The sequence below is a fragment of the Chamaea fasciata genome, unplaced genomic scaffold (genome assembly GCF_029207755.1).
Source record: "Chamaea fasciata isolate MVZ Bird 193981 ecotype frontalis unplaced genomic scaffold, bChaFas1.0.hap1 SCAF_1, whole genome shotgun sequence".
NCBI classification, from domain to species: domain Eukaryota; kingdom Metazoa; phylum Chordata; class Aves; order Passeriformes; family Sylviidae; genus Chamaea; species Chamaea fasciata.
In genome coordinates, this window is record NW_027094086.1 from 7,075,364 (window position 1) to 7,097,928 (window position 22,565).

At 38.0% G+C, this 22,565-nt stretch overlaps 1 protein-coding gene across 2 annotated transcripts in view; it reads right to left on the reverse strand.

Annotated features, from left to right (window-relative positions):
• The window catches only part of KHDRBS3 (KH RNA binding domain containing, signal transduction associated 3), a 90,452-nt gene that overhangs the window by 63,401 nt on the left and 4,486 nt on the right, over positions 1-22,565 (reverse strand). For both annotated transcript variants that reach the window (XR_010719340.1, XM_066175561.1), the window contains exon 2: positions 1,660-1,778. Coding sequence is in view for 1 of the 2 variants with exons in the window: in XM_066175561.1 (XP_066031658.1) it covers positions 1,660-1,778 (119 nt within the window). In the remaining variant the exon portion in view is untranslated. The remainder of the gene's footprint in view (positions 1-1,659; positions 1,779-22,565) is intronic.

Consider the following 22,565-nt stretch of genomic DNA (forward strand, 5'->3'; position numbering starts at 1 on the left):
ATATCAAGAGTAACTATCACAATTCTGAACTGATACCTCCCAGACTACTCCTATACAGTAAGAACAGAATCTTTAATGAGCAACCTTTAACAAATATCCCTCTACATTAATAAACAGAAATTGCTAAGAGAAGTTGATCCCCCAAATACTGCGGTAAAAATATTCTTATTAAGTATCTAGGATTTTATTCACTCTGTCAGAAGAGGAAATTTATGTGAATAAAGATAACAGTATTCTGTTTTCTGTGGAGCAGTCACAGTGGAGATGCAGGGACTCATATGATGTCTGTTCTGCACAGCTGTTTTATTTTGCAGCCCTGGATCTGCCTGGACCTAAGTTCAGGCTTCTTTCCATAGCACACACCAGGTTTTATTCCAGTTCAGTATCTCTACGGGACAGAAGTACTGATCTAACATCAGAGCATCTCCAGCCATTCAAAACACAGCAAGGGCTTTCCTACTAGCTATCCTAAACAATTTCAGTGCTTAGTCCTATAAAGAAAGCTGACATTAGATAAAGAAGCAGGAGTATCTTTCAGAAGACAGAATTTCCCTTTTTAACAGCTAATGTGCCTTTCTTGCCCCTAAGCTCAAGTACCTACAGCCCAACATTTAGAAGAAAAACATCCTGTTTGCAAACACTGACTATGGAGTAAGGGGTTCCTATATTTTACCTTCCAATCTTTATGTTTCTGTATGCTTGTATATAGCTCTATCTGGTCATAAAGATGAGTTAAGTCAGAGTTCCAAAGAGGTGCCCACATGATGCACAGCCTTGCACTCACTCAAGGAATATTTCATGCAACTTTGAACAGCAGCAAAGAAATTCCTGCAAGTTATCCTGTACAGGCCTTTGGGAAAAATACTGATACTGTGCAGAAAAAAATCAATTATAAACAGCTTTCCTAAACAGAAGGAGGAAGGAATGGTGATTTTTTTCCTCCATGAATAGAAAGCCTTGAAATTTCTAGTGGGAAGAAAAACCCATTGCAAACAAATTAAAAAAATGCTAATCTGATTGTCATAACATTAACCTTAAAATTTTAAGCAGCGCCAAAATAATAAAGCTCCACAGCCTACTGAATGTTGTATAAATGCTTCCAGGCAGCAATATTTTAGTGCAGGATAATACTTGGCAGTAAAGAAGTGTTAAGAATTCATAGTGGGCAAAGATATTAATGAAACAGTCTCTACCCCTACAGAACAGACTGCATAATTTAGCAGTCAAGCTACAATTCATTCAAGAATAACAATGGCTGGAACTTTAGGGGATGAGAAGAAAATTTACACAATTAGTTCCTTAATGGTGCATTTTAAGCTGCACTTCCAGCTAAAATAAGAAAGTTTCAAAGCCTGGCATCAGATTCAACTTCAAAATTTGTTTTTCCTTTTGATATTCTGAAGAAGAAGCTCCTGCTATCCCAAATACGTTTCAATTTATTTGCTCTCAACATACTATTTTTTGTGAATAGTACCACTTTCCTGCATGCTTATTCCAACAAGAATCACTTCTACCTCAGAGCTCCTACAGAACAGATTGCAAAACAGTTAACAGTAGTGAATGGTAATAGTTTTAAATGCTACATTAAAATAAGTTAAGATACTAGTGAAATATCTTTTGTAAGAACTTAAATTTATCAAATATGAAAATCTGGCTTACCTTAGGGAATTGTTTTACCGGAATCAGAACTTTTTGTCCCAACTTCATATTCTTATTGATGACTACATCAATATACTTCTCTTCTTCCTTTCCTTCCCCTTTTTGGAATTTTTCAATTTCTGTTAAAGAAAAAAGTTATTTTTTCAGTTAAATGAAACAATCTAAAAGCCAAGAATCTTCAAATTAAGTATAAATAAATTTCAAAGCTAATACTGTAGCTTGTATGGCATACAAATGACATATTTTGTAATTAATACACGTAATTATTATACAAGGCCAATAGGGTAAAGCATGTTTCCCTTTTTTATATTCATGTTCATATCAGCACCTTGAATTAGCATAGCAAACACTGTACTCACTTAACATTTATGATACATTTTTTATATGTCTCAAGTAGTGAAAACTATTCCAAGATACCTTTGAGCATGTTTAAATTAAAAACATAGTTTAATATTCAACAGTTTTATTCCTCTTCTATAAATAAAGTATACAGTTTTAATGGTGGCTTTCTACAGTGTACTTAAGAACAAATGTCAAGTTAATCTTTCAGAATTTCAGGAATGTAATTGAGGCACATAGATCAAACCCAAAAATCTGAGATTAGTGTTATACCAATGACATTATTAGGAATAAGATTTAGAAATTCAAATCCTGGCTTGCATGACTCCATTCATTCCAGAGATACACACAACTGACTCTTGATCATACTTTTCTCCAAATATTGACTCTCTAGTGTGCTAATGAAAAATTGCAGATTTCATTTCATTAGAGAGGATTCAGGAGGAGCATACAGGGAGATAAAGTGAAGCACTTCTGAGTTATTTGCTGGACTGGGTCCATCTTGCTGGGGGCTGCAGCATTAAAGTTGTTAGCATGCACCAAAATCTAACCCATTTCAGAAGTGCCACAAATTCTTCAATGGCAATTTAGCACTTGTCCTCCACAAACATCTCCATATATCTTGTTAATTTCTCACAACAACAAACACCCTTCTACTCTACTCCACCACTAGAAAATTAAGGACACTCATCAAGACCTTGCAGTTCCTTTCATGGGAATGTGATCTTATCCAAGAAGAGACTGTAATAAAAACTTGAATGCAAAGAAACCAATCAAAAATATAGGAGAAACCAGCCTTTAGCACACTTTCAAATACAATCTGGTTTGAAATTAGGTCCAATAAAAAAAACAGAATAAAGCAACAAATTTCTAACTATGGAAAAAAAATTCCATGCATTATTAGCAGATTTTTAATTCATTACCAGTCCATTTTCCATTTACCACTACAGGAATTAAAATGCCAAGATATTTTTTAATAGCTAAAACTTATCTTCCATGCAAGTTTCACTAACGCAAAACAGGAAATAAACAATGTATCCAAGTTACTGTTCAGTGACTGAAAATTAAGAAAGTCAAACCAGCCTCAGACTATTTAAAGGCTTTTTGAAGGAAAAGAATTCCACAGCTGTCCTTTCGAAACTTCTTGTCAAGTCTCTATGAAGTTTTTGATTCCTATGGATTGCAGCAACGTAAAAATTCTGGAGAAGCCTTATCAAAGCAACTTTGCTCCAGCACGTCCTTTGTTTCATCATGCTTAGTTAAAAACAGCCTCCACCACCATTATTCCACCAGCTAACAACAACTGAAGAACAACTCAATAGTCGAAATCCTGCTAAAAATGGAAATTTCAAAATGCCACATTACAAACTAGGGAATTACAGGCAATTAAACAGATGTAAAGTTACATCAGTTTAATTAGGAACTCATTTCCAGGTGAAATTAAGACCAAAATTTTATAGGGTGTGATGTTCCCACTCAGAAATCAGGCGACTGGTATCTTTCAGAAGTCAGATTTCCAAATATCACATTCAGGTGTAAAAGCATAATATTATCACAGCATTCAAATACAGATATACATCTAACACCCTTCTTGCTCATATAAAAAGGGCAGTAGTGACAAAGCTCTTTGACTTCTATTGAAAAACAAGATTAGGTAGTTACAAGTAAAAAACACAACACCAATTTTTAAGGCTGCTGTTGGTATTACACTATTAATATAAACACTCAAAGCTTAAAACTGATCAGAATTCTGCTGTTCTTTAGCAATATTTTAGACCATAAAATGCTGATTATTAAAATTATAATAAATATACATCCATTTGTTATGACTGAAGCAAATGCAGTTGCAACAAAATTCGATATGATGTGATTTAGTATTGATTTTAAATGTTAGGGCTAAAATTTGTTCAAAGTCAGAAAAGCACAGTTCAAACTCCATTCAATATTAAATTTAATTAATGCATTTTGCTGTATTTTTTTGTGACAGAGCAGTGCACAAAGATTCCCAGGTAGTTCAGTTGATCCCGGCCTGATACAAGACCTTTACGAGTTCTCAGTCACTGTAATTAATGTTACAATACAGGACTTTTTCCTGAAGAATCTAAACTTAGAAAATGAAAGTACCTTCAACATCAAAGCCCACAAAGTTTTTATGAACTGGTAAAGCTAAAAATTTGTTTTCTGTTGCTGAGTTATATGCTGTATCCCCAAATGCACAGCATGGCATACACTACAACCCCCCTGCCCACCTGAAAGTGAGAACCACAAATTTATGAATCAACAGTGGTTCAAGGAACTTCCTAGAAATCGCCAAGAAATATTACACCTGGAAATGATTTGTTTCAGACACCTCAGATGCACTTAAAATGCACTTGAAGAGTTAAGCAGAGTCCTACCTCAGTAACATTCTTCAGCTGAGCCAGCTGCATAAATTCCTTAAGAGATCAATACACTGCTAATTGTACTTTCTAAATACTTTAGCTTAGAGAAGTTATTTGAATTTATTTGTATTTGAATTAAGCATTTGAAGGACTCAGTTGCAACAATGTGATTAATGCTAAATATGCTCATAATATGGGACTAAATTGAGCTAATAAAAACCATAAAAAGACCATTCTCTTCTTGCTTTAGTAGATACTGAGCTTCGAAGTCACTGATGTAATTATTAAAAGAAACAGATTATTTACTCCAAAAATCAGTTTTCCTACCCCAAGTATCTACACGCTTTATTGAACATTTTAAGCAAAAAAACTTTATTCTTTTACTTGCACTGTTTAAAACAACTTTCTTTTTGCTTGAAGAAGCTACTGAAACCTTTAATAGGCTGCAAATCAGCTCTCAGAAAATGGACCACAATTTCCCCCATTTGTTTTAAAGACAAATTCCTTTACTAAAAAACAGCTATAGTCCATTACCAAAGCAGTACAAAGTCAGATTAAGTAACTTTTTCCTATTATGGTCTAATGTTAATCAAACCTATTTAAGGCTTTCTGCCTCTTCATTGCTATTGTAAAAGACTTTAGTTTTGTATGAACAAAGTCCAGTCTTTCATTTTTTTGAACTTGAAGTCTAAGAAGAATGGTAAATACAGCTAAGCAGTAGAATTTTATCCATATCCACACAGCTCTTGCAATATCATTCACAGACATCAAGCTTTAAATAATTAGGGAAAAATCATGCCAGATCACACAGGAAATCCAATCAGATTTTCAAGGTCAAATGGATAGGAAGATTTGCCTATTCTTAATCCTTAGATTACTGCACTGCTTAGCTATACGAAGCAATGCCATTTCCTTGATCACAAACAGTAAATAAACATGTGATTAAAGCTTCCCATAATGCTAGAGATTAAAATCTCATGTTCTCAGACCAAGGATGCAGCTAATGCAACAGGAATTTAACTGCATGCAGTAATAACTGCATGGATTTTTTTTCCTTTACATTTAATCATAGCAGAGATCTAAGCAACGATTAGTCCTCAGTTAATTCACCAAATAACAGTGGTAGATACATCGATAATGACAAAGTAGAATTGTTTCACGTTATTCTTCAGTTAGAATTAATCTTCCTGGGGCAGAACTACAATCCAGGATTCCAGCTCCCTCAGCTAAGCCAATATAAATACTTGTGTTTAATGCTGAGCAAAGTTATGCCTTATTTGTCTGTAGTAAATCAATATAATAAATATAAGATTGAATGTCAACTTCAAAGTAAACAGAAATGTTTACTGCATTTGTCCTTAAGGCAATATTTCCTTTACACAAGATCAGGAGAAACAGAAATCAGATCAATTTGCCTGCAAGTCCTTAAGAAAGTTTCTACTATATTTCCTGAGTATCAGATGTCTTACCAAACATCCCATTATATCCAAATATTTTTTTACTACTAAACTTGTACTAACTTTTTCCTACTTCAATTAGAAGAACAAGTGAAAAATGCAAGGCTCATTCAAGGATATCCACATGATCATGGCTTAAGAGAACAATGGAACTGCACTGCAATTGCGCTAGAAGTAGTTTCCACATTCATTTTGATAGTGAAAATATTCTAATAATCACATTATCCTTTAAAAATACTCCTAAATCAAGTGGGTTTGAAAGTTACTAACATTATACAATAGAAGTAATAGATTTTGCTTTATTTGGACAAATTTATTGCCTTGTATCTAAGAAAAGGAAATATCAAAATTTAGACTGACTCAATCAAGCACGTTATACAACTGTTGATGCATAGCCCAATAGCAACGATATTTCTCAGTGAATTCTCAAACCTTCACAGTTGGCTTTGAAAAATCACATCCTCCTCAATTCAGAAAGCTCTTAGGTCAAAGTGAATGCTAAGTATCTTTACATATTTCCCTTTTTAGTTCTTGAAAACTCACTGTTTAGACTATTGCTGGAGATGGAACACTGAGCTGGATGGCCATCTCGTCTGGCAGCCTGATTCCTTTTGGTTTCACATCAGAGAAAAATCAAAATTATGGTACTACAAAAAACTCACCTTGATTTATTAGTTTGCATTTTATGAAGATCCCCTTTAAGGAACACATTCAAGTTTTGGTAAGAGCCAAGGTCCCAGAAAAAAAGGAGAACTCCAAGTCAGTTGTAGCAGAATTTCAGAAAAAAAAAAAAATTAGTTTTTCCTTAATGGACAAAAACTGACAATATCAGCATTCCAAACTGTCTATTTGGAAATTTTCACTGAGGCAAAACCCATAATTTAATTGAGAAGACACATTTTAAGAATACCTATTCTTAAAAAAATATTACAACTTTCTCAATGAAGCCAAGTCATAAGAATTTTGCTGTTCCAGATCCTAACTAATTGCCCACAGTCCTTCCAGGAGTTCCATAAATCCAGAGTACAGTAACACAAGATGGTGAACCCAATTACAATCCTAAATTTGATTAAACTGATGAGAGCTTAATCTCATTATTGTTGTAGTAAAATGGTCTTGATTGTGCTTCAGATTATACATCTTTTACCCTGGACTGCTTTATTCTCTGTCCTACTACGGGATGATTAAAAGTTCTTTGAATCAGCACCTCTTCAACCAATATGTTTCATCTTTTGAGCTGAAAACAGTACTGCACAGCATGAACTTGAACTAGAATCACACCAAGGCTTTAAGACAGTTCAAAACGCTTGCTGAAATAAACCCCACAGATTTCCTTACAACAGCCTCTAAGAGACCTACCACTTACTCCCTGTCCTCTTGAACTGCATGAAGCTGGACAACCTCCCCAATTTTTGCACTAAACAGAAGAGGCAACGTTAGCCTCCTACTTTAGAGTATCTTAAAACATGTCTAGCATTGTCTAGTTTGCTTCAAAGCAATTTCTCTGTGTACACATTGACAAAAAAAATTGCAGAATTCCCCAATTTCAACCGTATATATAGCATCCCAACCCCCCAGAAAAACACACAAGTACAGCAACTAAACATTTTCTGATATGAGTAAATGCTTAGTCAAATATCCCTTTTTCCACCCTCCAAGATATTTCCAAAGTAAATACCAATTAGTGTATCTTCATTAAAAAAGGGAAAATTAGAGAACTAAAGTAATCAAGCAAACAAAAATAGCCTCAAAATATTTAAAATAAGGAAAAGAAATATTTGTGAAATGGCAACATTTAGACTCATCCTGAGTGGGTCTAAAACACAAATAAAAAAATGCAACAGATTTTTCCATTTTTAATGCTGTTGCTCTATTACTGCACCCACCCCCATTCCTTCAAGAGCCTCAGAAAACTTCACCTATTCTCCTCAGCCAACATTTTAATCCTTTAAAAAGTCTTTTTAAAAATCACAAGTTTTGCATCCATAATAGGTCCTAATTCTGAACTAGCATAGAAAGTAATGCATTAAGAGCATGAATTGTGCAGAAAAAACCACACTAATTTGTTTCAACTAATATGCATTATTACAATAGTTGAATTCTGAATAACTGTCTTTCATATGCCACCTTAATTTTGTAAAAGCAACTGACAATGAATCTAATTTCAATTTACAATAAAATAAGCAGTTCATGCTAGAATGATGTCTACAGCATTCAGAATCCTCAAATTAATAATATCCCTGTTGAAGAACTCAAACCAATCTTTATTTAAATTGTATTCACAGGCATTATAAGTTCTATTTTACAGTCTAAGTGCTACTATCTGCACTGATCTGAAAATACATTTCAGTCACCAATATGACAAATATTTTGAATTGGCTTTTTTATTTAGGCAATTCAAAACTAATTGAACACCTATTACCTCCACATCAAAAATGACTCCACCAAAATCTGTTTAGAATGATTAATATTAGCAGTAAGGTAGGAAGTACCACAGTAGGAACTGTCAGAATCACGTATAAAGTATTAATAGATGTTTAATCAGTCTTGCTCAGGAAGAAAACAAGATGTAGACATAGATGTCAGGCCCATATCCTCAACCTACTCCATTGAAAATTATTTATCTCATTGTGAAGATAACTTATAACAAAATGCTAAAATCAGCTGTTTGATTTATCTACTGTATATTTACCTACAGCAGATCTTTGTTTAAGCATGAATATTTTAAAATTAGTAAGGTCAGGCATCCACTAACTACAAAAAGTCAACTCATTTGTTCTGTAACTTAAAAATAAAATGCAAATTACAGAGCATCTTACACTATGTCAAGACACACTAGTTGGTGCAAGTAGGACTCAGGCAAATGAAGTTAACATTCTGTATCAACAGTCCTTACAAGCAGCTGTTCCACCTTTTTCTTTTACACATATGAACACAGACAGATAGCTCATACACAAGATTTCACTTGACACTTTGGTGAGACATCAAGGGTCTATAATCTTCCTTCCTTATCATGTACACAGCACTGCAGAGTATTACAAACTTTCTGTGACTTCTCTGACAACTTTCAAAAGAAAACATGTATGTCAGATCTCAACTGAAAAATGGATACCAACTGCTGCTCTCAATATGCAAATATCACATTTTAAACTATTGCCAAGGTGAAGCAGTAGCCAAAGCACATCCAGTTTCTGACCCTTAAAACAGGCAGACTTGAGCACCATTAAGACCACACTTGAAGGCACTGGCAAAGACTGCAGTCTAAAAATCTGCCAGCAGATACAAACAAACCATATTTAATGCTAGAAGATAGCTATGCGAACAAAACACATCCCTGTGTTTTTTTATAATTGATAGTTATACAAATAAGTGTATAGTTGTTTACTTAGCATTATGCAAGATTTATGCAGTCATCAGCAAGACAAAAACAGTTTTTGTAAGGTCATGGTCATAAGGGAATGTCACTGATGACTGAGGCAAAGCAAGTATCAGTCTTATCTTCAAGAGCGGGGAGGAGGATCTGGGGCACCACAGCATGGCAAAACTCGCCTTGATCTCTTGGAAGGTGATGTAGTTAACAGCTCTTGAAAACTTTTTCCAAGCACAGAAAGACAAGATGAGAGCAGTTGGCACAAATTTATGGCAGGGAAGCCACACGTACTAAACAGCACTATAAACAATATGAGATAAGAGCTGATGTGTCCACCCCATCTGTAGTAGGGCTTTTGATAAGCCTCCCACACCCTATCCTCATGTGTGTGGACTGATGAGGCACAGGGTAGACACATAGACCATGAGGCAGACTGAAAACTGATTTTCCTGGCTCAAAGGACTCTGTCAAGGGCACCACAACCAGGCCAGCCAGGGGCCAGACACCAGTGGTGAGCTCTGAGGGTCAGTGATATTTAACATCTTCATCAATAACCCGGCTGATGGCACAGAGTGCAGTTTCAGCAGCTTTACACATAACAGAAAACTGTGAAGAATTCAAACACCAGAGGGTTGTGATGACATTCAGAAGTACCCCAAAGAGGTCAAGGAATGGGCTGACAGCAGTCCTATGCAGTTCAAAGAGAAGTGCAAAGTCCTGTGTCTGTGGAGGAATAACCCATGCAAGAGGATGGCCTGGAAACTAAACAGCCAGAAAGCAGCTTTGCAGAAGAGGACCTGAAGCTCAAACAAGGTGAACACCAGCCAGGAAGCTGCGCTTGCAAAGGCCACCAGCACCTGGGCTGCACAGAACAGCACTGCCAGCACTTTGGCAGTGGTGATCCTTCCTCTCATGCAAGTTCTAGCAAGCATCTTTGATTTCTGCTGTTTTGCTGGAGAATTCTGAAATTATTTTTTGAATGAAAGATTTGTTCAATGTTTGATACTTTTTAAAAAGTACTAGTTCTAATAAACTCTTCCCCCAGCTTAAGATTTATTTCTCTTGAAATACTGGAGCATAGAAAGACATGATTTGTTACCTGAAAGCACACGAGAAATTAATGTTATTCGTTCATCATAGGAATGCTAAAACAGTCCAGAGAAACAGCTATGGACAAACCCAGAGTAGAGCAGTCCATTGTATTCCCTCTCCATTATGCATGGCTGAAAATGCACACAGCATGCAGCTCTTCCCACTGCTTCCCAGAACGCCACAATGTCCAAAATGCATTTTCTGTCCAATAAAACCTTGTCACTGTCCATATTTCACACAGAGTTAGGGAAGGGAACAGAGATAACGCTATTGCAAGTATCTATATAATGTTTTTAAATTCTTGTATTTAATTCAGTGAAATTCAGAGTTAGCACCAGACACTGCTATGACTTCAACTCACATCCACTGATTCTACGTAAGCTCTACCAGAAAGTATAACCTCAATCTCACCACAGAACTGATAAAAAAAATCTATATATTCAGTGGCATTGCACTGATTAAGTGAAACCAGAAAGTGAAACCATCCTGGATTAGGTTAACACAACCATAGTCCTCTAACCTCAAAGCCAGGTTGGATAGGCTTTGAGCAAGCTGGTACTGTGGAAAGTGTCCCTGCCCATGGAAGGGCAGATTGGAACTAAGATGACCTTTAAGGTCCTTCCAACCCAAACCACTTCACGATTCCTTCAGAAGGCCATCACTTCCACTGCTGGCAAATAAAAGAGGCAAAGCATCACTTTTGACAAAATTATTGTAGGCAGCACTTCTACTTTTTTCACCCATTACTGTCCTGGGCTGCAGTAATGTAACGTGCCAGGAAAAATGCATGAAGGCAGCCTGCACATCCACTCTTCTATGGGAAATTACAGCTTAAAGAAATTCGTGCAGTTATTTTATGTATGAGCCTCAACATAAATTGGATGTTAAAAACTTCTAGCATGCAAGTTAAAAATAACTAACTAGCAGAGTGATAACATTAATTACAATCCCTTCCACATCCTCAATAGCAGGCAAATCCAAATTATTTTCTGTGTATGAAGGCACATATTACACAGAATTAATGAATATTGTTACCCCATTCAATTTTTTCCCCCAAATATTATGCTATTAAACTTATTCTCATGAAATTAGTTGAACCACTTCACAGAATTGCAGAACAAGATCAGACTCCCCTAGAAGTGTTATAAAACTTGAAAGTCCACCTTATGGACTCAATCCAGCTGCAAATCATAAGGAAAATGTCTTTCAACAGACCAGTTCCTGCAGGAAAGCAGCCACACCTACAGCTGCAATGAATCTCTGCCTCTGTAGGACCATGTGCCTGCCCATGTAGCACCTTCCCTGAGGAAGATAATCTTCCAACTTTCATAGCACCTATGAAGAAAGGGTTTTTTTCCTAACCTAGTATTTCTAGTATTCACCTAACAGAATATTATTCATCTTTCCAAATTTAAGAATTAAACAGACCACATTTTATACCTGCATAAATATCTGAAGTAACTACTAACTTACGCCAGTAAGCTTTTTCTGAAAAACATCTTACAAAGCTAAAAGATACCATAGCTTTAATAGCATTTATGGTATGGGTTTACTTGCCATAAGAAACAGCTCTGACTCAAAATCTTTCTGCAAAGAAAGTATCTTCGTGTTTACCTGAAACGGAACTAAGCAGTTCCTTCTGAGTAAGTAGTATCTTGGGTTAGTAAATTCATTTACAAAAAGCATCTTCCTTCAGTAAAAAGCATTTTTAAAGGTCCAAGTTTCTTTCCAACAGACATGGTTATGGTATAACTGTAAGAATCAGGAAAACTGCATGTTCTGTGCAACTACTCAGCAGTCAAGACACTGCCAATTCTTTTGTCTTACTAATTTGTTTTGAAGATAGTTTAAAATCAAATGCTTATATAGAAATCTAAAATGTGATTCCTGAGTTTTACTACAACCAAATTATGTCACACAGTTAATTGATAAATTAACTTTAGACACGTTACTGTTTTAGTTTTAATCAAGATAATTTCAAAATGCCAACTTTTTCATCAAACACAACTTTTTCCCAGTGACAAGAATGCATGTTCTTAGGGAAGTAATTCCTATATTCAATAGTTTAAATAGCAGATTTCAGTACATTTCTACAGATTATACACTAAAAATCAATACTATAAAGCATCATGGGCACAAGACAGCTGGCACCTTTAAGTGCAGTGGAACAATTCACAGCCAGGGAAGTTCACCTACATTCAAGGTGAGACAGCAAGAACAAAACTGGTCATATTTTTAACAGTAGTGCTGGGAACCTGCACAAGCTGCTTCTAACCAAACACCTGCCCTGCCTGTCCCCCACCTGCCTTCACAGCCCCATATATTCAAGTTTCTGCTCCTTCATCACTTCTGCCTGCCAAGAAACAATAAGAAAAGTGCCAACGCAAACTACCTGAGGTGCCATTACTTCTTGATTCAGTGATGCTTAAATTGCTTTTATATGGGAAAGAAAATGTTGATGCTCCATTTTCCAAAAGTACACAATGAAGTTATCTTCTAGATGTGGCAGAGGACAAAGAGAATGCATTTTAAAAAACACAGATGCTTAAGAAATTTAGAGTCTGGGTACCCTAAAGATGAAGGACAGCTGAGATAGCAATAACCAATTAATAGGGTAGATTTTTCTATCACTCCTTGCTACTAAAGAGAAACAAAGCAAAACCATGTATTTGGGAAGAAACTCAAACATTCTCAATGGAAACTTGTGCACTCATGAAAAAGTCTTCCCAGAGAAAGAGGCATGTGTTACTAAGTTTCAAATCTCACTTCCCCCTGGATTCATCCACCTTAGAGGGAGGGCAGGAATGACATGTCCAGTCACATACAGAATAACCACCTAAAAAGACTGGAATGTGTTATTTGCATTACACCCAAGAAATAAAGGTGCTTCACTGAACTGAAAAATCTGACTGTGCACTAATACATCTGAAAAAAACCATTTAACCACAGGGAATATAAGCTCTTTCTCATGCTGACAGGAGAGAGAAACTCACAAATCCCTCTACCAAATCTGACATGTCGGTTTAAAGACTCAATCATCAGTGTGTCACATAGCTAGAAAACACCAGAAATGCTACAATGAATTTCCGTTGATCATAAATGGAATTACATTCCCAGAGCTGCTCTTTCTGCAGGATCCTTTTCTAAAGCAAAACACAACTAATGTAGTAAGTTACTACTCACACTAGCTCTAATTGTAACTTTAAAAATAGGAACATAACACTAAATTATAGAAAGAGCTGGGAATGAAGAAAAACTTTTTTTCACTAAATTCATACAGCTTTTACTATACCCTTGCATAATAACTAACTATTGGCAGTAGCCCTTGACAAGAAGCATGAGATTAACTATGTATCTATTCTGTTCAGTCTATTTTTCTGAAGGGGCCATCTGCTCTTATTTCTTCATTTTGTGGCTTAGCTTGAAACTGCATTCACTATTCTGTTAGGATTTCATTTGGTACATGTAAAATTTCTCCCATTTCAGGATGGCTGTCTTGAGGATGAAATACTGTAAGGGGAAAAGGTGCTATTACTAAAAGTTGATTGACTATAATTGATACAGCTCAAACAGCTAATTAGTCATCCATAAAATGAAAGAAAAATAATGCTAACATTTGTGTTATTACAGCACAGCTTGACATCCCTTATTAACAGTATGCACAGCCATGTTTAAGGTACCAAACCTGAATAAAGAAACTGTTTGCTTTCTGCATTCCCTCCACTCAGCTCTTTTCTGATGACTCTGCAGAAAAGCTTCAAATCTCAGCTTTGATAACAGCAATGAAACCTTCCCAAATGAGGAGCCAAAAAATACCTCATACAGATGCTGAAAAGACACACCTATGTGATTAGCATCATTTGCACAGACTTAGAAATAATGAATAGTTACCGTTAAAACACTTATTGACATAAAGGGCAGAGCTCTATCCAGTTACTACTCCAGTGCAGTAATATAGTTAAGCAAAATATTCTGAAAGAACTGTAAAGAATTACAGAAACCGTAAAAACCTACAGTTTCACCTTATACTTTATCCAAGTGGGAAAGAAAAGTACTTTTGATTCAATTATTTCCTATCCATTTCACTGCTTTCCCCAGAAAAAAGACCAAGCAGGAGGCTATCCAGCAAGTTGAGTACTTTAGCTGTTGCCTAGAGTAACTAAATAAATACTCAGCATCAGCCTCATGCAAGGCATCATAGCAAGCAGCCTCCTAGCCCAGACAGCCATTGGAAGCTTTGGTCATTGCTTTCAACACAAGAACAGGAATAAGGGATTGGTGCCTTCAGGACCTACAACCTTCTCAGACGCAGAAAATACATCATGTTAGCGCAATGCTCAGCACACCACTGAAGTCTAAAGAAACTATGATCTAGCAGTTAAAAAAGCAAATCACATCCATTTCCCACCATCAGGGCATTAATCTAAAGGATAATTTGCTTAGAATTCTTCATAGAGCTAATCCCACAGCCAGCTCTTTGCCACTTACGTGGTAATGAAATACGCACCAGCATTTTTAATTAACCTTATATTGAACTACATGAACTATTACTTAGGGTTTCAAACAAGGCCTGTTATTTCAGGTCTGCAAACTATATAAGTGCATCTATAAATAAATAACTGATAAATACCATTATGGTAATTTCCCTGTACTCTCCATTTAATCAGCTGATAATAAAGGAATATTCTAAGACCTTGAAGTTTCAAAATCTGGGAAAGTTGCTTTTAAAATTTTATTCAACACTTCTCAAATTGGACTGACAGCAGCCTTAATAGCTCAAGCACATATGAAGAAAATATCACAGGCTAAAGCTACTTAAGGTCATAAAAGGGTTTGGGGTGGAAGTGACCTTAAAGATCATCTAGTTCCATAGCCTCTGATATGGGCATGGATACCTTCCCCTAGACCAGGTTGCTCAGAGCCCCATTTAACCTGACCTGGAACACTCCAAGGGATGAGGCCTCCACAGCTTCTCTGGGCAACCTGTGCCAGTGCCTCAGCACACAGAGAAGAATTTCTTCCTAATATATAATCCAAAATTCTCCTCTTTTGGTTTTAAACCATCCCTGCATATGCTATGGTGTCACCCTTGATATATAAAATAAGGGGCAGAAGGAAGAGGTGGACATTTGGAGTGGGAGGAATAAGGAAGGGGGAGGATGTTCAAAGTGGAGGCGTTTGTCTCCTCAAGCCACAGGCAGGCGGGATGGAATCCTGCCTTCGTGGAGATGGCTGAACACCTGCTTGCTCATGGAAGTGGTGAATGGATTCCTTTTTTTTTAATTCGCTTGTGTGCACAGCTTGTACCTTGCTTATCAAAGTGTCCTATCTTAACCCAGAGTTTTGCAGTTTTTACTCTCCCGACTCCCTCCCCCGTTCCCTCGCGGAGGAGCGAGCGAGCGGCTGCGGGGCTGAGCTGCGGGCTGGGGTTACAGCAGGACAGGGACACACCTGCGCCTTGAGATGCGGAACAGACAGAACACATCTGGCTGCGAGAGCTGCTGTGACAGGCGAACACCGACAGCGCCAGCACCCGCGGGCAGCCGCGCGGCCCCGGCTGCGCTCTCCCGGGGAATGACACCGATTCCAGCTCTCCCGGGGGATGACAGCGCTCCAGGGAGCCCCAGTGCTGGCTCTCCCGGGGGACTGACCCGCTCCCGGCGGGTTCACACCCGATTCCGCCTCCCCGGGGACCACACCCGATCCCGGGAGCCCCGATCCCGCCTCCCCCGGGGGATCCCGCCCGATCCCAGGAGCCCCGAACGGCCGGGCCGCTATCGCCCCCTCCTGGCCGCGCTCGGCGCGGGCAGCACCGCTCCCAAAATAATTCCCGTAACGCTCTAAAGCTCTTCCGAAACAGCTCTCCCAAAAATGAAACATACCAATACCTTTTCTAATAACTAGTGCCCTAATCATAATAGAGTTGCCTGGCAAAGATGCATTCAAAAACATTTCTGCATAAACTGCATCGTCAGGCGTTCTGCATTACAACATGTAAGATGCTGTATTAAAATCTTGTAGAAAAACCCACTGTGGAAGGCTCCTGCTCTTTCCAAAGTGTGTCCATATTAATAGTTCATAATCGCCCAAGATCCTCAAATTCACAGATGATATAAGGCTGTAAAAAATCTTCAGAGGTCATTAATTCTCTGTAATGGTTTAGTCCCAGCTAGCAGCTGAGCCTCACAGGGGTGCTCCCTTCCCCCCCAAAAGGATGGGGGAGAAAATCGCAAGGGTAAAATTAATAAACTTCGTGGGTTGTGATAAAGACAGTTTAATAGTAGGTAAAGCAAAATCCATGCACATAAGCAAAGCAAAACAATTCATCCACCACTTGCCATGGCCAGGCAGGTGCTCAGCCATTCCCAGGAAAGCAGGGCTCTATCACACATAATGGTGACTTGGGAAAACCAACACTATTGCTTCAAACTTCCTCTTTTCTTCTTTCCCTCAGCTATATATGCTGGGCATGACACCATATGGTCTGGAACATCTCTTGGGTCAGTTGGGGTCAGCTGTCCCAGCTGTGTCTTACCCCACTCCTTGTTCCCCCCTCAGCCTCCTTGCCAATGGGGTGACGAGCAGAAAAGGTCCTAAAGGAACAGAAAAGGCCTCTTTGTAAGCTCTGCTAAGCCGTAAGGAAAACATCCCTGTGTTATCAACACTGTTTTTATCACAAATCCAAAGTGCAACCCCACACTGGCTACTAGGAACAAAAAATTAACCTCAGCCAAAACCACTACATCCCTCACAAGCACTTTATGACTACACTTACATCATCCCCTGTATTTGTTTCACATGGTATTAACAGGCTTCTGTGAAGACTCAGGTGCCTGCAGAAATCAAAAGGTCTAAAGAACAGATACAGTAAGCCCTAAAAACATGATAAATCTTTTGTTGTATGCTTTTATACAGTAGGCCAATAAAAACCTAATCATTTTTCTAGACTATGGATGTACAGTGCAATGAAGAGTTCAAGGGTATATGATAAGTGAAAAGAATCTTTAAGACTAACACATAACAAATTGGACGACAATAGTCTTTTCCAGTTCTTAAGAGCTAGTACTGAGGTGTTGCATTTCACCTTGCAGACTATCCAGCCAAGGATATTACTGGGATAACTCTACATAGGGAGCAAGTGTTAACTAAAGGTAAAATGTTAAGCTAAAGGTACCACTGCAGCCCATCTGTTGTGAAGCAGCATAGCTCCTCCAGACACACCAGGCTTTAAATGGAGAAACTGAATCAGTCATTAAGAACAAACCCTTTTGCTTTGAGAAACATCCCCAACTACCATGAAGATTTTGAAGAACCCTTTTAAGGATGGCAGAAAACTGATCTGTGACCAAGTTTCTTCAAAATTAGGACTTCCTGAGCCTAAAAAAATAGGCTGGAAGTGGTAATGAAGCAGTTGGATACTTGGTGAAGTGAAAAGATGCATTCTGAACTTTCATGACTCTACAAATGGATCAAGAACATCATATCCAAACTCTGTTTCTATAGCTGAGAAAAATCTGCTTTCCTTCAAGCTCAGGAGGGGAGATGGGGTACAGTTAAATATAATAAAAAGTCAAACAACCAAACGGACATGATGAACCATAGTGCTTTTCACTCTCACAGAAGTGAAATTTATCATTTAGCATTAGTCTGGAGCTAGGTAGAGAAGAAAACGGTGATTTTTTTACTTAACTGCTTCACTCCATGGAGCTGTATCACTGAAGTCAGCATAGAGGGCACCATAGCATTTAAGCTTAATAGCAGAAGAAAGGCAACAAAAATCTCCTTAACCCTCATATACTGCACATGTGATTGCAGGGAGCAGAAACTGGGCTTCTGACCAGGGACACATGAGGATTGGAACGCAATCACCTCGAGTAAATTAGGGCATGGATCAAAATGAACAGTAACAAAAACCTTTGTCCACTACCAGCTAACAGAACAGGACACATGAAAGGAAGAATGACCATATTAAAAGCAGTCCTTCCATTTCTGCATCTGAAAAATCATCATTTTTATCCACAATCAGCAGGAAAGATTGGCTGAAAACACCAAAAATGTTTTGCTTCCCAGAGTACTGTTACTGAATGGTCTAAGGCAGTAAAAGGCTACAGACACATTTACTCTCCAAGCATTCAACAAATGCAGCAGCAGTGAGAGGAGAAGCAATTTCAATTTATAGAATCATAGAATACCCTGAGTTGGAGGGGACCCACAAGGACTGGAGTCCAATTCCTGCCCCTGCACAAGTCCAGCTCAAGAATCCCACCATGTGGCTGAAAGCATTCTTCAAATGTTTCTTGATCTGTGTCAGGCTTGGTGCTGTGACCACTTCCCTGGGGAGCCTGTTCCAGTGCCCAGCCACCCTCTGGGTGAAGAACCTTTTCCTAATATCCAACCTAAACCTCCCCTAACACAGCTTCATGCCATTCCCTTGAGTCCTGTCACTGGTCACCCGAGGGAAGAGATGAGTGCCAGCCCCTCCTCTTCTCCTCATGAGGATGTTGCAGACTGCAATGAGGTCTCCCCTCAGTCTCTTCTTCTCCAGGCTGAACAGACTAAGTGACCACAGCCACACCTCATATGGCTTCTCCTCCAGACCCTTCATCTTCATAGTCCTCCTCTGAACGCCTTCTAATAGTTTTAAATCTTTCCTATATATTGTGATTTATATAGTGGTGTCTGAAACTGCACACAGTACTTAGGACATTTTCCTATATTCTTTGTCTTGTCCACATAAAGGCATCTTTCTCAGACTACACCTTTTGAACAATCCTGATGGATTATTAAAGTAGAAGAAAATCAGTAAATCCTCAATGGATTTGCAACATCAGGTTTTCACTGTCACTATATTATACCAAGATCAGCACAGCAGCAGTTATAACAGATTTTCTGTTGGATCAAGTACAATGGGTTTACTGAAATCATTTCTAACCTTTTAGGTTTCCAATTACTTTGTCAACAAATTCTTCCTAGAAAATAAAGATCTGAAAAACAACACCTTTACAAGCCAGAAAAGTGAAAGATTTACCATCTACAAGAATTCAACTGACATTTTTTGCTGCCTTGCAACTTTGTTGAAGTTGAGTTGCTACCTGCAGCCAAAGTCTGATAAACACATCAAAATAAGAAATTGGAGGCATCCAGAAAATAGCAACTAGAGATGTAGAATAGAAAGGAAATCCATTTAATTGCCTAGTTTCTTAATAAATTTACCTTGACAATATGGTAAATGCTGAAAAACAACACAACATAAAAGAACCATAAGTGATAACTATGACAAAAGGTGAGTTTAAGTAAAGGAAAATTTTAAGATAGGATAAACACACAAAGAACAAAACATGCACTGCTCAGTTGTTGAGGTACAAAAATACATCAGTCAGTCTAACAATGCTTTTCCATGCTATCACTCCAGTTACTGCTCTGTAATTTGCTCCTTGGCATAAACAACCAACCTTCAGCTACTGTACAGCCCAAGTCATTGACAGTTCAAAGAGCTTAACAATTCAGCAGGGATAAAATGTCCATAAATGCAACTCATTTTGAACCAAAGATGTCAAGACACACAGAATCTACTGGCCCTTCTATCTGGTTTGAGTGTTAATCAACCATTGCTAAAGCATTGTGCATTTTTTTCATTTGAACTTCTTGGCCAGACATTTTACCAGCAGTTTAAAGGGCCTCTTTGCACCTTTATTCACTCCTGAAGGCAGACAGGCTCTCAAAGCACAAACTGAAGATCACTTTCACACACCAATCAGACTAGCAAGAGGCCTACAGACCTTTAAGCTTGCAAAGCATTGTATTTTTTCCATAATTTCCTCAAAGACATATGGACTTCTAGGACTAGAATGTCACAAGAAAATTAAATTCCCGAGTCCATATGCCCTTATGGCCTTAGCTTAAGGCCATAAAGATATTAGTTTTCTACCTAGTCTTACACTTGAAAAGAAACACACTTGGCTAGAAATATATGGCTCTAAAATAATTCCCAGAACTCCCACCAGCCCTACCAAACAGCAAATGGCATGGGTAAGACCTGCCTTCCCAGGATTCAGGGAAAGACAACCCCACTTTATCAAGATATTCCACATTCCCAGTATAGAAGCCCTGTCCTTCATTAGCTTGTATTTGAAAAACAGTATTAATAACGTAAACATTAAGCTTGCAAGATTCCTGCAGAACTCAGCAGAGAACAGTCAGTTAATTCACCATAAAATATTAGGTGTGTCAGTTACCAGTTAATCTATTTAAACATGCTTTTTACTGAACCCTGCTAAATACTAATTAAAAAGTCATGCAGTACCACACTGAATACTTTACAGACGCTTCTCAACTCTGAACTTTGATACCTGATTCTTTCAAACAAAAGTGCATCCTAAATTCTTTTGTTTCTTAATTATAGTCAAAGTCAGGGAAGGGAACAAAGTCAGAGGGCAGAAAGGTCACATTCATAAATTTTAAGTACATGCAAGAAAAGTCAAACAAGCCACAGGCCAGAAGAACAGTGCTGTGACCTTCGTTCTGATTTCCCTGGTAAATAAGTACTCAGAAGGTTACAGCTTTAATTTGCAGGGCTGGTGTCAAAAAGGATTGAAAGTGACAAACCATGTCAGCCTGCATTTGAAACCTTTAAATTCAATCTCTCTCATTGACTGCCAAAGTGAGTGTGCAAGTGAATTAGGAGTCAGCTTTACACTGACTGTGATCGCAGTGAGTGGCTCTAGGCTTCGGAACAGACAAGCCCAGGGATGAAGAAAGTATGATTATCTTCAGCTGCATTTTGCAGAAGCCCTGTTAACATGAGTGGAATATCTGATAAACCACTTTCCCCAGCCTTTTCAGAGAGCAAGATTGAAATCTAACTTTTAGGAAGCCCACTGACTGTTCCAATACAGTTTCACTGCAGTAAAAGAAAAGAGAAACCGTAACAAAAATGTGAACTTCTGAAGTTTTACCAAATTTTACCATAGCTGAGATGTGAGAGACTTAAATATCTCTTCTGCCCTCCAAGAATTACTGCTTTTCATGCTGCTTTAAGAAAACAGAAGTAGAACCCAAGTCAGCCTTCCCTAGTTTGATGGTGCAACCATTACAACATATCCGTTCCCATTACTGTGACTTAAATTTCTCATCACACTTAGCCTGGAAAATATCCAATTCCACCAAAACATTTTCCTAGAAGACTGTTGTCTTGTAGTAATCAGACTGAAACCAGAATAGTTTATTTCTGGTTAACCTCTACGAATGACAACTAAAAGTGACCAGCTGTCAGAAAAAAAATCTGAGGAGCACTAAATTTACTATATTTCATACAACGCTCCAAATAACTTTAAAACACCATCAGCTTTCTACAGCCATATCTCATTTTCAAAACACCCATGACCTTCATGAAGTGCTTTGAAATCCTCAAAGAGTAGAACATTTGAAACAAGTATTATTTCTGTGATTGATACTATGACAAAAAGGAGTTTGAGGTTACCCTGATGGAGTACATTTAACACCATTAGTGACTGGGAATGTGTCTGTGCCATGCCAGAAAACTTGTCCAAATGGGAAAGTCGATGTTTCAGTGGCAAACTGATTACATACGTTACAACATATGTATGCCAGTACACAAAATCACATTTATTTTTGATTAACTGAAGAAAAGCATAAAACCCCTTGCACACTTAGATGGAATTATTGAAAGTTTTCCTGGCTTTGGCTGGGATAGAGTTCATTTTCTTCCTAGTGCTTGGTACAGTGCTGTGCTTCAGATTCAGTATGAGACTTGACAACACAGTGATGTTTTGGTTGTTGCTAAGTAGTGCCTACTCTAAATCAAGGACTTTGCAGTGTCTCACACTCTGCTGGGGAGCAAGTGCACAAGAAGCCCAGAGGGAGCAAGGCCAGGAGCGGTGAACTGGACAAAGGAATATTCCACACCATAGGATGCATGCCCAGTATATAAACTGGGGGGGAGTTGACTCAGAGCCTCTGATTGCTGCTTGGGGACAGCCTGGGCACCAGTCAGCAGATGGGGAACAACTGTATTATGCATCACTTATTTCTCTTGGGTTTTACTCTTCTTTTTCACTTGCAGTATACTTAGTATATTTTACTTTATTTCAGTCATTAAACCCACAAGCTGTACCTTTTTTCAATTCTCCCCAGATTCCACCAGAGGAAAGGGAACAAGTGGCTACACAGAACCTGCCAACCAAGCTGAGCTTAAACCACGACAAAAATCAGCAATATATACAGAACCTTTTTTACAAAGCCATTGCT